General features: G+C 44.6%; 1 protein-coding gene across 1 annotated transcript in view; it reads right to left on the reverse strand.

Annotated features, from left to right (window-relative positions):
- Positions 1–15,341, reverse strand: part of CLMP (CXADR like cell adhesion molecule) — a 108,152-nt gene that overhangs the window by 25,703 nt on the left and 67,108 nt on the right. The window contains exon 2 of the mRNA XM_090291762.1: positions 1,407–1,564. Within this exon, the coding sequence (XP_090147888.1) occupies positions 1,407–1,564 (158 nt within the window). The remainder of the gene's footprint in view (positions 1–1,406; positions 1,565–15,341) is intronic.

The following is a 15,341-nucleotide window of genomic DNA, read 5'->3' on the forward strand; positions in this document are numbered from 1 at the left end:
AGAATATTAACTGAAGATAAGGAGGGAGCTGTGACTGTTTATCAGAGTGATATCAGAAGCAATATCAGTGGCCTTCTTTAATCAATAATTAACTTCCGAACCCTTCTGTTCACTTGGCTGCATAACCAAGCAACTCTTTTTTCTTCTTCTTTAGTTTCAATGAAAACATTCAGGTGAAAGTTAGATGAGTGGAGTCATTCTTGGGTTTTTACTAGAGGAAATTGTGCTCTTATTTACTTCAGAGCTGGGACTGATGAGGATGTTGTTGGAATAAGTCTGCTCAGGTTAAGGTGGCCTCGCTCTACAGAGCACAGAGTCTTAGGGCGATGCACTTGAGGACAGGCTGACAAGCAGTATCAGAACAACAGGTGATGGAGGCAGCTTTTTAAGCAGGTGAAACCCCAACAGGGAACTTGTATTTTATTTTTAGTGAAACCTTGGCTTCTTTCTGCCCATAAAAACCATCTTATGAAATTAGTGGCATAGATGGTGGAAAGGACAATTTTCATTTTTTAGTAGGGAAAAAAGTAAAGTTCTATAAAAGAAGAAAAGTCAAAGAACAGCCTTCCTAGTTTTTCTCTTTTTTTTAATCACAAAATTTTTAACAAAAGAATTAAAAAAAAAAAAGTCAGTAGGTAAAGGGAGTCAGAATAGTTAGGACAGAAAACCCAGGATGAGGAAAGGCACAGGGGCTGAAAGAGCCAAGGCGGAAGGTTACTTAGTTCTCATTGTCTATAAAGGCCAGCCCGGAGGACTGTCAGGGACAGAGCACTGCAAGTCCTGGTCACACTGCCAAAGTTGGTCCAAACCAATGGGCTGTCCCAGTGGCTCTGGGCAACCTGAGCCCTGAAAGCCAGGGCCAGCTCCTTCCTTCTCCAACCACAGAATCTGTGTCAGCTCTTCTGCTGGCCAGTTCGCTACGTGTTAAACATTTCATTCATGCCCGGTACCTGTTCCTCTGTCCGAAGTTTACCATATTATGCAGCCTTAGAGCTCGGAAGTCATGATGGTGCAGAGCTGAGGCACAGGCCGGGAGCCACGGTTTCAGAGGAGGAGGAGGAGGAGGAGCAGGCCTTCTTACCAGAGGTCTGGTGCTGGCCACTAGACTAGAGTCAAGCGGCTGCACTGTGGTCCCCTTGGAAAAGACAGTCACAGTGCAGATGCCCTCTCTGGGCAACTGACAGGGGCTTCCAGTAGTTCTGATTTCCCCAAAGAACATAGAAACTCTTATCCTCATAACCCAACTACCCTTTCTTGTGTATAGTTTTGTATCTAGTCTTTATCAGCCAGACCAGAAAAGCGATTCTAGCCCTTTCTGACCCAAAGAGAAAGCCTGGAGCGAAGGAAAGGCAAAGGAAGTGGGACAAGGAGGGGAGGGGGAAGGGCTTTCACAGGCATGTACTTACCACCTTCTGGTTTCCTTCACTATCAGTCAGCAGCCATTCGATATCCAGAGTGTCCTTTTCTGGAAGCCCCAACTGATGATGACAGGGCAAGGTGACCTTTTCCTCTGCCACTCTCTTGATCTCAGTGTGAGTTCCCGAACTTCCAACACAGTAGGAAACTGAAAGAGGGAAACCTTTCGTGAGTATTGCAGAACCTGGGTGGCAGTGTGCGGACAGCAAATGTTACACCTGATCATTATTGGAAGTCCTTATGGGCCAAGGGCAAGTCGAGGCACTGGAAGGATCTAGACCGGAAGTGCTAGAAGTGCCAGGATCTCACGGGGCTGGTGCGTTCACTGAATTCATCATATCTTTCTTAACTGTCCACTGCCCCCAAATTATACTTCTACCAATGCCTGTCTTTCCTACCTTAGAAGATTTTTATGATAATAAAATCACTGAGGTCTACGTTTTTTAATCTTTCCCTCCCCTATTAGCAGAGGCTTCCAACGGGACAGAAACCACAGGGGAAGGCAGGGGTTGGCATCCTCCCTGTACAGGCTCCGATACCAGTGCACACTCCTTAGAGCCTTCTAGAGACCCCTTACCCCCCCCCCCCCCCATCGCCTCCCAGGAAGTGCAGGAATGCCTCAGGCAACAAGCGGGTTCCTGTGGGCAGTTCCTGCTTCTTTTAGGAACACACGTTCTCACCCCCCCCCCCGCCGCCCTGCTCCCGTCTTCCATTCTGTATAGTTTCATAGCCTATGGTTTCAACCCTTTCTATCCAAAGTGAAATTCTGAGTTTCCACATTTGGATCCTGCCGCTCTGTGGATCCATTATCCATTTAGCTGACAGGAACTCATTTCCACTTGCACCTTTCTTTCCCCTGAACTTTCCTCTTTTTCTAGGGATGGTATCCTGTGTCAGCGACTTTTAGACTCCAAGCTCACCTCTCCTTCCCATTAATCTCTCTCTTAGTGCCTGGCTAAGGCTCTGACATTGGGGACGATTAAAATGACAGCCTTGATGGCTGATGAATTGCTATGATAAAACCCCACTTAGCTTCTAGGTGTGATGTGTCCAGCATTCAAAGTGTGTTCTACCTCTGGACCTTCCTTTATCTCCTTACATATAAAGAAGCACAGTGTGAAAAATGATCTCTTTCAAGCCATTTGCAATGCAACAATATTATACAACCTCCAAGGGCCAGGGCTTGTGTGAAGTTCTTTCTCCTGGAACAAAACCACTCTGTCACCTGAGAAGGGTTTTCATCCCCCAAGACCAAGGATTATGACTAACAGAAACACAGAGGTTATCTCTTATTCCCTGCTCATTTCCAAAAACTGACTGGCAGCAAGTCTGTTGGGGAGGAGAAGGGCTTGTATCTTGCCTGCAGAAAAATGAAACGAGGAAGAAGGGAGCAGGGGACTGTGGTTCTCTCTACAGGGCGATGGGGTCAGGGCCCTGAGAGGCCTCCGCCCTGAGAGCCTCAGCGGTGGGGTCCCCAGTTCCACGGCACGGAACGGAGCCCACAGAATCACGCTGAGCATGAGAAGGGGGCTTCAGAACCAACAGAAGGAGTCCCCTGTAGGGACTCACTGACAGTCTCAACAATGTTTCTGTTATTTCTCTTCAGAACTTGACTCTGCAATGGGCGTGGCCCCATTTAGTGAGCATGGCCTCTGACCTGTCTCTAGAATCAAGAGAGGATTAGGCTCTGTATTTGTTGAGGAAGTGTAAAGGGGGCGTTAGCAACTTGCCCAGTATCATAGATCAGGAAGTGACAGAACAAGGCACACCCACATCTGTGTCACTGCACAGCTCACGCTCTGACAGCACGTGTGCCCCTTGTTTCATGTGGCCTCTGGAGGCCTGGTTCCCCCATTAGCCATAAGCTCCTTGAAATTAGGTACCGTCCACCACTGCGTTCTGATAGCACCAGGCTCTGGTCTCACACACTGTAGGTGCTTAATAAGTATTTGCTTACCAATGAACAAACTGAGGCCCCTGGATAAGTCAGCCCAACATCTGGCAACCCACTTAGTGGTAGAAATAAGTCATGTAAAACCCATCCCACCTCGGTCCCCATAAAGCAGCTATCTAGTAGCAGGAAATTAGCCGGTTTGCACCATACTAAGCTAAGCTTGTAAGTTCTGATTTCTGTCCCTGATCACTTTCCACTAGACACAACGCTCAAATGAAGAACCCAGCACCATCTTGGTGCACACAGCAGGCACTTCCTATACAGTGAATGAACAAGTGCAAAAAATCAGCTATGAAAGTTGCTAATTTGAGCCACTAGAGGGACTCAAAGGCTCAGGGTTAGTGGATGTCCCAGAAGGAAAGGGACATTGTGGCGGGTGGTGCGCTTTGCCAGAGCGCCAAGTTCTATGGACACCATCCCCAGAACTAATGAGCGCAGCGCGGGGAGGGCGCCATTCAGGGAACACAAATGACTAGACCAAGACAGGAAGCCTCCACATCAGTGCGTGCACCTCATCCCCCCTGAACCGCAGGTCCCGGCCTCAGATTTCTGCGGTCCTTCTGGGCTCTTTAAACCTACACCCCTGTTCCGTAGCCTAGGTGGACAGGGCCCTGGATGGACTCTGTACATAACCAGGCTTGGCAATGCCTGTGAGGGCTTCTGAGCACGGGTCTGCCACCTGGTGGGTGAGTGGGAGGGGCCCGCTAAACGCCCCGTGGCCAGCCTCAGGTTCCCTGGGCATTCAGGTATTCATCTTCCTTTGGAAGACCTTAGAGGTCATCAAGATTTGACTTCTGAGGAAACTACAGCCTGGAGAGCTGAAACGTCAAGGCACAAAGCTAGTTAGTGGTAGAACTCCAAGTCAGGGAATGATCCCGCTGGTAGCCAGGCGCTCCTGCAGCCCTGACGGGGTGGCGGTGCGCGCACCTGTGTTCCCACGCACGCTGGGGACATGGGGGCTGTCGGCTCACTTCACAGAGGGCCTGGGCCTGTGGGAGCCTGGGAGAGGGGCCCTCGCTGACGCAGCAAGGGACGGAGGTAAAGCACAAAGGCATCTCCCACAAAAACGCTCTCCTCAACTAGAAGAAGGGCGTTTTCTCAGCTGGCTGGGGCCTACAGCCAACTCAGATTAATTTAAGTTTTATTCTCTAAGGGGCATTTACATCTATTAAAGATTTTCTTGAACCTTTAAGACCTTCTTCAAAGAGATGGGGGGGCAGAAGTAACTTTTTTTAAACATGAATACTTTTATATAACTGAGCCACATATTCAGATGAATCCATTCAGAACAGTAAATTATTAAAAGGCAATTTCCATGGCCAGTTGACTCTTGCATTCACACTAAAACACTTACTAGTGAAGTCTTTTTAAAAACTGTTTTGTACAAAGAGCTAGATTGTTTTTGTGGTCAGATAGATATCTTAGATGACCCTTTTAAGGAAGTTCACTTAGTCCAACTTAATAAAGCCTACAGCCTTCATGTACTCATGGAAACTGTTTCCACTACGTATTGAGGCCATATTTCCGGGTCAAGCCATGTGGGTTTGAGATGGGCAGGAGTGATAACACTGGCCAAATTGTCTTAGATGGCTCCCCATGGAGCTGCGGGGAACTCACCTTGCTTTAGAAGAAGGCCAGGGGTAACGTGTAATAGGAACTAGGATGCTGCATATAGAATATCTATTTCTCTCTCGTCTCCCTATCAGAGTATTCTTCTGCTTCTCAAATGCACACTGAACGCCCACAGGGCACAAGTGGCTGGGGGTCTCAGTTACGTCTGCATGCTTACTCTCTCCCGAGAAGGGGTCCCTGGTACGGCCATCATGGCTACAGGCACCTGGTAGCCCCGTGGGTTGCAACTAGGAGGCCACAGTACTTGTGCACAGGTCAGGAACAGGTGGGTTCTTCTCTAGAACTGAGTTCTTGTTTACCAGGCTGTGGGGACAGGTTTGCTAGTTTACTAGTGACCAAGCTAGAGAGCCATAGTAGCTCCTGTTTGACGGCAGGTGCAGGCGCTACCTGTGCACTTCACACTATTCAGTGTGCAGCAGGGCGTCCGCTAACGGGCCACTGCGTTGTGCCAGCACCGCCTTCTGCTCAGTGACTGCACTTTTATTAATGGGCTCGTTTGCTTACCTCGGGGAGCGGGAAGAGTGTTTTCTTGTTTTTTACCTTATGTGGAACATTTGGCAAAGTCTCAGACAATCAAAATCATCAGATGTCAGTCAGAAAAATAAAAAGGACTTTGGAAATTTTAAAATCAACTTCTCTCATTTTACAGATCAAGAAATTGAGACTTAGAGAGCAGTGAACCACCCAAAGGCGTTCTGATTTATAGACTAATATATGTAAAATTCTGTAGGGGTGTGCGTGTGTGCATGTTTCTGTAGCATGCTCCTTTGCAGACTATTTCTGGAACACTGTATGTAATTTAAGATACAGCATGATGCAATAGAAAGAGTATGAGCTTTGGCGTTAGATGGACGTGACTTTAAGTAGTGGACAAAGCACCAGTGAAATCCCTGAGCACTCTTTTTCTTTGTAAAATGAACATAAAAACATCCACATGAGAGACTTTTGTAAGGATGTATGTAAAATGTCCAGCACTGGCACATGGTATACCGTATATACTCAAAAATGGTCATTATTATTAATAATAATTGTACACACTGTATTTTGAAAGACAAAAAAGACTGAAAAAATACACTGAGAAGGTGAAGCAGAATTGTGAGGAGTCTGAAAGTCATTCTACTTGATAACTGTTAATATGTGGCCATGTTTGCTTTATCTGTGTGTGTGTGTGTCTGTGCATTCGCTTCACCAGCTGCATGTAAGCTGCAGATAGCGCGACACATTCCCTCTAAATGTTTCATCATGCACCTCCTGAAAATAAGGCTGTTCTCCACAACCACAGCCTCATCCTCACACCTAAGAAATTACTGACATTGTACAGAAGATCGTTTCTGACTAGAGTGTTAAGGAAGACTCCAGCTGTGGGACTGAGCTAGTTCTGGAGAGACAGACGGAAGGGCTTTCCCTGCCCGGATGTGAGGGCGGACACGCCCCTCCTGGGAAGGGAGCCGCTTGAGCAGACGCGCAGCACCTGCCTTCAGCAGTGGGCCTCCCTCACTGTGAACCGGAAAGTTTCTCTCCTGTATCTCCTGCTTTCTCGCCCCAGCCCCAGAGTCCCTCTAGTCTTCTCTCTGGAGACTTTCTGAAGCCTTCAGAAAAGAAAAACCACATTCACTACGAGCTGCTGAAGAACTGAGACGTTTAAATGTCTTCCCAAATTCAAATGTGTACTTGGTGTTTCCAGCAAGGCTGAAGCTAACAGAGCGAAGCTTGCTGACTACCAGTGGGATTTCAGACATCTGGGAACCGGTGTGGGGCCTTGTTTCTCCCCCGGGGAGGTGAGTATTTGTTCCTGGAACCCCTAAAACAAGTGGTGTGGGTGCAAGGACCAGGGGGTGCCTGAGCTTGGGCTTTGGTCCGGGCGGGGCGGGTGGAGCAGATGTGGACCCTCCTCCCCATTCCCTGTAGAAGGAGAGAGAAGAGAGTTGAAGTTTATAGACCAAACATAGCCTGACTGAAAACGATCAACTCGCTTCCCTTCTCCTGTTTGAAAAACCAGCTCACTATGTACTTTGTATGTATTTATTCTATCACAAAACTGTACTGAGCTCTTCACCTGTTAGGTACGTTGCTGGAATGCAAAGATAATAATAGTATTCCTCCTCCCTCAAACCTTTGGAAAGCTAATGATTAATAATGCTTTACATTTATTTAGCTCAGCTCATTCAAATGCCCCATGAGCTCACAGTGAGCTGCTGATGTTATCACCTCTGCCTTAGAGAAGAGAGAATGGAGGCCTCACAGCTGAGGCCGCAGGGCTGAAGGGCAGCACCTGGGGACATGAGCTCACTTACCATTTTTATTCTATTCTCTTTCCCACACCAAAGGTCTCTGTCTTTGAAATTGGCTGGTTGAAAACACGGAGCTCATGTTGATTAAATTGTGGAAAACACAGAGCCAGGTAGCAGAGCCGATCTGATTGGACACACTTAAGACCTTGCTAGCTAGAATCCTGACCCAAAAGTAAGATGAAATTTATAGGTACAGATATTCAAGGTTACAGCTATACCTAGTATAGGGTGGGAAAGACATGGAAGAGATGGGGGACAAGATTTACAGTAACCAGTAGCGTGATGTGGCTTCTGAAGAAGCCCATGGAGGCCAAGCTGCATGAAAAGAGTCTGATGTCCCAAACAGGGGGTGCCGACTCCCCTGTGCCCCATATTAGCAAAGCAAGGGCATCCAGAGTGCCTGTGCTCCGGTCTAGATGCTGCATCCTGAGAGGGACACTGGCACAAAGGTGACATCCAGAGGGTTGTGACCAGGAGACAATGGGACAAAAACATGTCATGTGAGGGGCAGTTGACAACTTTAGGTGAAAAGTTAGGGTGGAAGACTGAGGGGCAGCAAGGTAGTTACCTTCCAATATTTAAGAAACTGCACAACAAGTAACAGGCTTATTGGGTGTTGTCCTGGGGGCAGAGTTGGGTCCAGCTGCCAAATCAGACAGGGGGAGCTGCAACACCTTTCCAGTTCTGCAACGGTATGATTCTCTCACGAACGCCTTACTTTATTTGGGCTGAATATGTGGATAGACTTTCTAACGGTCCTGACTGAAAGGAGAATGAGCTGTATCATTTAGTAAGTTTTCATTATTGGAGTCATTCAAGTGGAGCATGTCAAGGACTGTGACAGGGACTCTTAGAGATGGTTGCTGAGCTCAGCCCTGAATGGCCCTGCTGACTACAGTATTCTATGAAGTGGTTGCTGAGTGCTCAGTACATTCAAGGCACCGTCCTAGTTGAATGGGGTGGCAACACAAGACACACACTCACACTACTGTCTGTCAGTGTAGCTGCCCCCACCAGCCAGCTCTCGCACAAATCATACAGAGTCCAGCTTCAACATTGCTGATGGGAGCGTTTTTCCTCTGGATGTTGTAATCCACAAGGGGGCAGAATGGATTTAGGATTATACACTCCTGACCTTTAATGTAGTTCTTACATTATTAATAGAAAGGATTATAATTGACAAAGAATAATAAACTACCTTGGATTTAGGCTTAATAAGCACTTTATTTCCTTCTGTGGTTAAATGCTAAATTTTAAACTCTCTGCATTTAATTTTCAAGGGCCATGGGAAAAATGGAAATCTTAGAAAATATGGTCAGAAATCCAAAAGAAACTTTATCAAGGAAATAGAAACATACACACTTTTAACAACTTCACATCACTGTTTTGACATTTTCCAACTGAATTAGACGTTTACTTTGTCTAATACCAAAAAATACCCTTACTTTAATTGCAGACTTTATTGTGAAACAAACCAATTACTCCGGTGTTGTGAAATATTGTCTGTAGAGAGTCAGTAAGAAAAGGCAAAGAGGGAAGGAACAAAAATCTGTCCCAGATGGCTTAGAAGGATTGAGGAATTAGCAAAAGAATTATCAAGGTCCCTTGAATCTTAAAGTTTTGTCTTTGTTCTAGGTCAGTAAATTCCTGAATTACAAAGCCCTGAATGCTCTGGCTATATGCAGTCTAGAATCTCAAGCTAGGGGAAGGCCTACAGTAGGTCCTTATCTACCTTCAGAGAAATTTCCCATTTAAAACTCATCTGCTGAAATGTATAAAATTGTTCATATTCTTTTATTATCACCAATAATCTGAAACCACAGTAAAACTGTTCTAAGATCTTGACAGGTCTGTTAGTATCAACTACTTTATTATAGTATGCTATACGATATTCAGGGATACTGATTCCTATAGCATTTCCTCAAACACACACCTTGTCCCCAAAGCTTCTGATTCTAGGTCCTGCAAATGGGAACTTTGACAAAATAGCTCCACCAGAGCAGAGTAACCAGGAGTGTACATCTGTTCAATGACTGTGAGTGGCAGGCACTTCTATTACCATATGGGTGCTGCTGGGGATACAGAGATGGATGGCATTGTCCTTTGTCTATGAAGACATCACAGTAACAGAGAAACTTAGAACAACAATCCAGCAAGTCCCATTCAAGGCAATATGTGATCAGTATCAATGTCAGGGTCAGAAAGTGCTGTAGGAATTGAGAGGAGGAAGATCACCATGGTGACCAGGGATGGCTTCATAGAAAAAGGCATCTAACCTGGGCCTTGATGAGTAAGGTGGCATGTTAGCATCTATAAATGAGGTGGGGGCATTCCAAAGGCTGGGACCAGCAGCCAGCAGCCAAGCTGAACTCAGTCCCCGGCAAATGTGAGCATCATCCTGCACCCTTTGTCCAGACAAGTTCTCACAGACCGGTCAGTAATGTCACATGATCATCGTACCTGCTCTGTCACTGTCCTACAGAACTGGGGTTGATATCTGGGAACAGTGTTTTATCCTGGGATCTCCAGTAGTAGTTGTCAGGGAAAGGATACTGCCCTGGTCCCCAGGGATCACTCTGCCACTCAGCAATACACCACATCCTTCAGAATTGTGTCCTTGGTAATATGCTAGTACATGTTCCATGCACGGATCCACGTTCACCTACGTAGGAAAACACACGCACAGCTGTCTAGAGACCCTTACGAGCATGCCTGTGTCGGTGTGCAGAGGAGACAAGACTGGGTGCCTTCAATTCTGAGACTCTGAGAGCTGGATCCCGTACTGACTTAGTTCATTGGCATATCTATTTATAGCCTCTATCTCATTCCAAGTGCCAAGTCGCTTTCTAAACCTAAATCTTTTATTACCTTCTGCTGAGAGATTTAAACAGAGGGGAGAAATTAAAAATGGACACAGACTTACTACTGAGAGGGCAAGAGTCCATTTTTAGGGGTTCACGGCAATGGAGAATTGAGGTTTTGCTGATAATTAAAATCCGCTGATAAATTAAAGCCTCATTTCAGCTTCTAACTTTATACTTCCCCCTTCACCTTCCAATCAAAGCCAGTAACAAGGAGACACTGGTCCCACTTCATCTCTTTCTCCCCCCAGTTGCACTCTGTAAAGACAGAAGAGACGTGAAACAAACAAAATGACAGACAGTACACATTTATCATCCAATGTACTTTAGAACCCCATACGGAAGCGTCTATTGATAAAAGCTAACAACTTTTGAGCACTTATGTGTATTGTTCTACTTGACTTAGTCATTCCCATTTTTAATCTTCCCAACATTGTGTGAGGAAAGCACTGTTATTATCCTCACCCTACAGGCAAAGACACTGACATGCAGGGGGATGCCTTGCCCCAGACACACAGTGAGTGAGGAGCAGAGCCGTCATTCCAGACATTTTTACTCTTAACACGCGTGCCCTTAGCAGTACATTATACGGACTCTCTCTCTCTCTCTCTCTCTCTCTATTTAACACAGATTTTATTGGTCGAGGGTTAGGCTAGTGTTCTTGTCGGTTCCCTCAGGGCTTTTCATCTTCTTTCTCTTTGAAACATATTTTTATTTTTTTAAAGTATATGTTATTGATTATATTGTTACAATAGTTCCAATTTTTTCCCCTTTGCTCCGAAACATATTTTTTATTGTTGACACTGTTACAAATGTATTTTCTGTGCATATACGTACTAATTTATTAATTATGTATTGCTGTATAACAAATTGTCCCAAAACGTAGCATCTCAAAACAATAAACATCTTTTTCATTGTTATCAATTTATATTTTTACTTATTTAAAAATATTTTTCTTGTTTTACAGTGTCAATATTTTTATAAAATTTTAATTGAATTTATTGGGGTGACATTGGTTAATAAAATTACATAGGTTTCAGGGGTACACTATTGTATTGTGTGCTCACCACCCCAAGTCAAGTCTCCTCCTATCACCGTTTATCTCCCCGTTACCCTCTCTACCTCTCCTCACCCCCCCAACAGACATGTCTCATCCGGTTTCTGTGGGTCAGCAATCTGAGCACACCTTTGCTGGGTAGCTCTGGCTGAGAGTCGCTCATGAGATGAAATAAAACTGCTGGCTGGGGCTGTGCTCTTATCTGAACGCCCCACAGAGGCAGGAAAAGCTCATTTCTAAGCTCACACACGTGGGGGTCGGTGGCTGTCAGGCCCTCACCACATGGGCCTCTCCATGGCGCTGCTGTGCCCTGTGGCAGCTGGCTGACCCCAGGGGAGTAACCCCAGAGGGAGCACAAGAAAGTGCTCGACCTGGAAGCGCAGAGGGAACATAACATATCGCCGCAGCCATATTCTATTTGTTAGGAGCAGTTAAATAATTGTAGCCCACACTCAAGGGGAGGGGAGTGTTAGGAGGCAGGAATCGTGGAGGCAATGAGAGGCTGCCTTCCACACACTTCAATGGAAATTAAAAATTATTACACATTAACTTCCTCTGCCTCACCACTCACAGTGATAATCACCGTCTTACAGAATTAAAAATGCTTTGGCCAACTCACTAGTGCGTTTGTAATTACAACATCCCTTAAGGGCAGATTCTGACATGAAATTTTTTCTGGTGTATAGACTTGTAAATATAAGCTGAATATTATACTTTTATATTTGTACAGTGCTTCTCAGATTTCACAACTCTTTCCCTACATATTTGGAGTTTCATTATGCAGAATAAGTGAGAATTATAGTTTAGTGTTAGTTTATCTGAAAGTTATCAAAATGCTTTATAAAATTTAGCATTTATTGAGTGCTTACTATATGCCAATTATTGTATGTTAAGGGATATATATGTTATATGTATATACGTATATATTTATACATAAAAATTCACATGATTATCTAATTCTATGAGGCAAGGTTTTACCTCATTTTACAGAGCAAAACCTAAGACTCAGAGAGGCTAAGTAATTTGCTAAGATCTCAGAGATAACAGTTGATAGAGCCAGAATTTCAACTCAAATAGTCTTACTTGAGACCTATATGCTATAGATGTAAACTATAATTTTCATATCACTCTTATAACACAGTTTCCTGGAATATGTCATGGGGAAATTTTTACATAAGCTGTGCCATCTTGATATTGGGAAGGGGGAGGGATTATCTTCAAAGATTATGGCAGGTAGAATGTGAAAACTAGTGACCCCCATAGGGCAGCGTTAAAGAGTAAGGTAGTCTTTCTTCAAAAGGCTGATGCCATCGACCTAACATCACTTGGGTGAAGCGCTAGACTATATTTTTACTAATATGTTCATGAAAAGATGATCATATCATCATACCATTTATTTACTTATTATTTTCAATTCTTACCTGAGGAACTGGACTTGCGACTCAGGTGTGTGCCCTGACTGGGAACTGAACCCGCAGCCTTTTGGTGTGTGGGACGATGCTCCAACCCACTGAGCCACCCAGCCAGGGCTTTTTTTTTTTTTTTTTTTAACTTTTTTTATTCATTGATTTCAGAGAGAGAAGAAGGGAGAGAGAAATATCAATTTGTTGTCCCACTTATTGATGCAGTCATTGGTTGTTTCTTGTATGTGCCCTGACCAGGGATAGAACCTGCAACCTTGACATATCAGGATGACACTCTAACCAACTTAGCTACCTGGCCAGGGCTCATTACACCATATATTTAACACAGACTTTTAAAGGGGCTTAAAAATAACTAGTATATTAGGAAAGTTCTTAAGAATGTCAATAGCTTTAATATGCTTCTTGCATCAAATGTGTGAGCAGAACTGTAATCAGGCTTAGCTCATGGTTCCTCAGAAACATCTCAGAGCGTCCTTCCCCTAGAGACAGATAAGGGCAATCAGAGATCTGGACCTTGATCAGTATGCTCCTTAATGATGGTTCACGGATAAATTGCTCACCCAGACTTCAGCTTCTCCCATTAAGGTGGCAAGGATTTAAAGGAAAAAAAAAAGGTGGCACGGACAGGGCCAGCACTGCATTTTGGCTTCCGCACATAGTACACATCCCGGTGGGAAATGTCAGTTCTCAGCAAGGGCGGATGTGCAACGCCAAGTAACTTCCCCTAACTCTACTTTTTCCTGTCATTCACCCACACCCAAATGACTCAAATGGTTGCTCCGTGCTCACTTACTCGTCTACACCCAAGCAATTACTCAGACGACCTAAAGATGAGTCTTCGGCTTCCCAGAGGACTGTCTTCCAGATGATCTTCGCATTTTCACCCTTGCAGCAAACAGGTCTGGCTGACCTTCCTTTCTCTGCCCACAGGCCCCGCACGTTTCAGGCTTATGGGAGAGCAGTGGTGAAGAACAAGAAATTACCCAGGATGGGTGATTCCCAAATCCAGTTAATTATTAACACACTTAAAAGGCTTTAAGACCATTTTTGGAACAATGCACTATAAGCATATGCTAAACATTCAAAAAGAACAAGATGCTAGACCGTGAACAATCAGTCCCTCCGTCAGTTTCCCTGCTGCAGGTAACTGTCACCTGCTCACACGCAACACGCATTCTGTCTCACACTGCATTCAGGGTTTAGCTGGGTACAGAATGCTAGGTGTGACAGAATTTTGACTCAAATTTCTGGAGGCTCCATTGACTTCTAGCTTCCCGAATTACTACAGAGAAGTCTGATGTCACCTCTAATTCATCTTTTAAAAGTGACCTCTTGCCCTCATTGGTGCAGCTCAGTGAGTTGGAGTGTTGTTCCCCCCAAAAGGTTGGGGTTTCGACTCTGTCAGGGCATAGGCCTAGGTTGTGGGTCGGATCCCTGGTCGGGGCATGGGAGTCGGCCAATTGATGTTTCTTTTTCGCATTCATTTCTCTCTCTTTTCCTCTCTCTCAGACCAATAAATATATTTATTTTTTAAAGATTTTATTTATTTTTAGAGAGAGGGGAAGGGAGGGAGAAAGAGGGAGAGAAACATCACTGTGTGACTGCCTCTCGTGCGCCCCCAACTGGAGACCTGGCCTGCAACCCAGGCATGTGCCCTGACTGGGAATTGAACCAGCGACCCTGTGGTTTATAGGCTGGCACTCAATCCCCTGAGCCACACCAGCCAGGGCCAATACACATATTAAAAGTAAATAAATAAAAGTGACCTCTTGTTTCTATCTGGACATTTTTAGGGTTTTATTTTCATCCACAGAGTTGTAAAATTTTACTATGATGGATTTTTGGTGTAGGTCTTTTTTTTCCATTCATTTATTTTTAGGTCATTTAGCCTGAAAAGTCATTCCATTTAAATGTCAGGAAATGTTATTATGCTATTTAAAAATAATTCCTTCCACTTTCTCTTATTCCTCTTTGTACGCATGTGTCAGATGTTGAAATTCCTAGATTGATCCTATAACTTTCTTTTTTCTCATGTTGCTTGTTTTAAAAGTTTTTTCAAAGGAGCTCTTGGGAGTCACTATATGGTAGTCGTTAAGCTCGGGGACTCAAGTACACGTAGTATACATTCCTTTACTGGCAAGTTCCTTATCCTCTCTGTGCCCCAGTTCTGTCATCTACAATGTGAGGAAATAATTGTACCCAGCTCATGGGCATTAAATGATTAAAGCAAGTTATGAAAATGAAGTGAGTTTTAATACATTCCCGGTACATAATAAACGTTCAATAAACATTGCTGTTATCATTATCTCTATCATTTGCATGACATTCTACAGTTTCATCCCTTATATCTCTGAGGCTATTAATCATAGGGTTCCTTGCATAGTCTCTGTTTCTATTTGTCTTTCTCCTATTTTTCTCAAAGGTCTGGTGTTGGGTAGAGAGTTACTAAAAAGCTGTTTGGAAGCTCTGTGAGGGAACGAGGTTTCTTCCAGGGGACTTCTCTGTAGGCTTTTTCAGAGTGGAATTCCCAAACATCAGTGTCTCTGAAGCTGTTCTGTTTCTCCAGAGGAGAATTATTAAATCACCCATCTACCAAGGGGAGGTGGACAGACCGCTAATGATCTCTGAGCTGGGCGGGTAAGGGGTCAGGCATGTCCTGCAAGTCAAATGGCCTCAGAGAAAAGCCTGCAGACCCTGACTTCAGGA

This window comes from Furipterus horrens, unplaced genomic scaffold (assembly GCF_987537825.1).
Source record: "Furipterus horrens unplaced genomic scaffold, mFurHor1.1.pri manual_scaffold_11, whole genome shotgun sequence".
In the NCBI taxonomy this organism is placed as follows: domain Eukaryota; kingdom Metazoa; phylum Chordata; class Mammalia; order Chiroptera; family Furipteridae; genus Furipterus; species Furipterus horrens.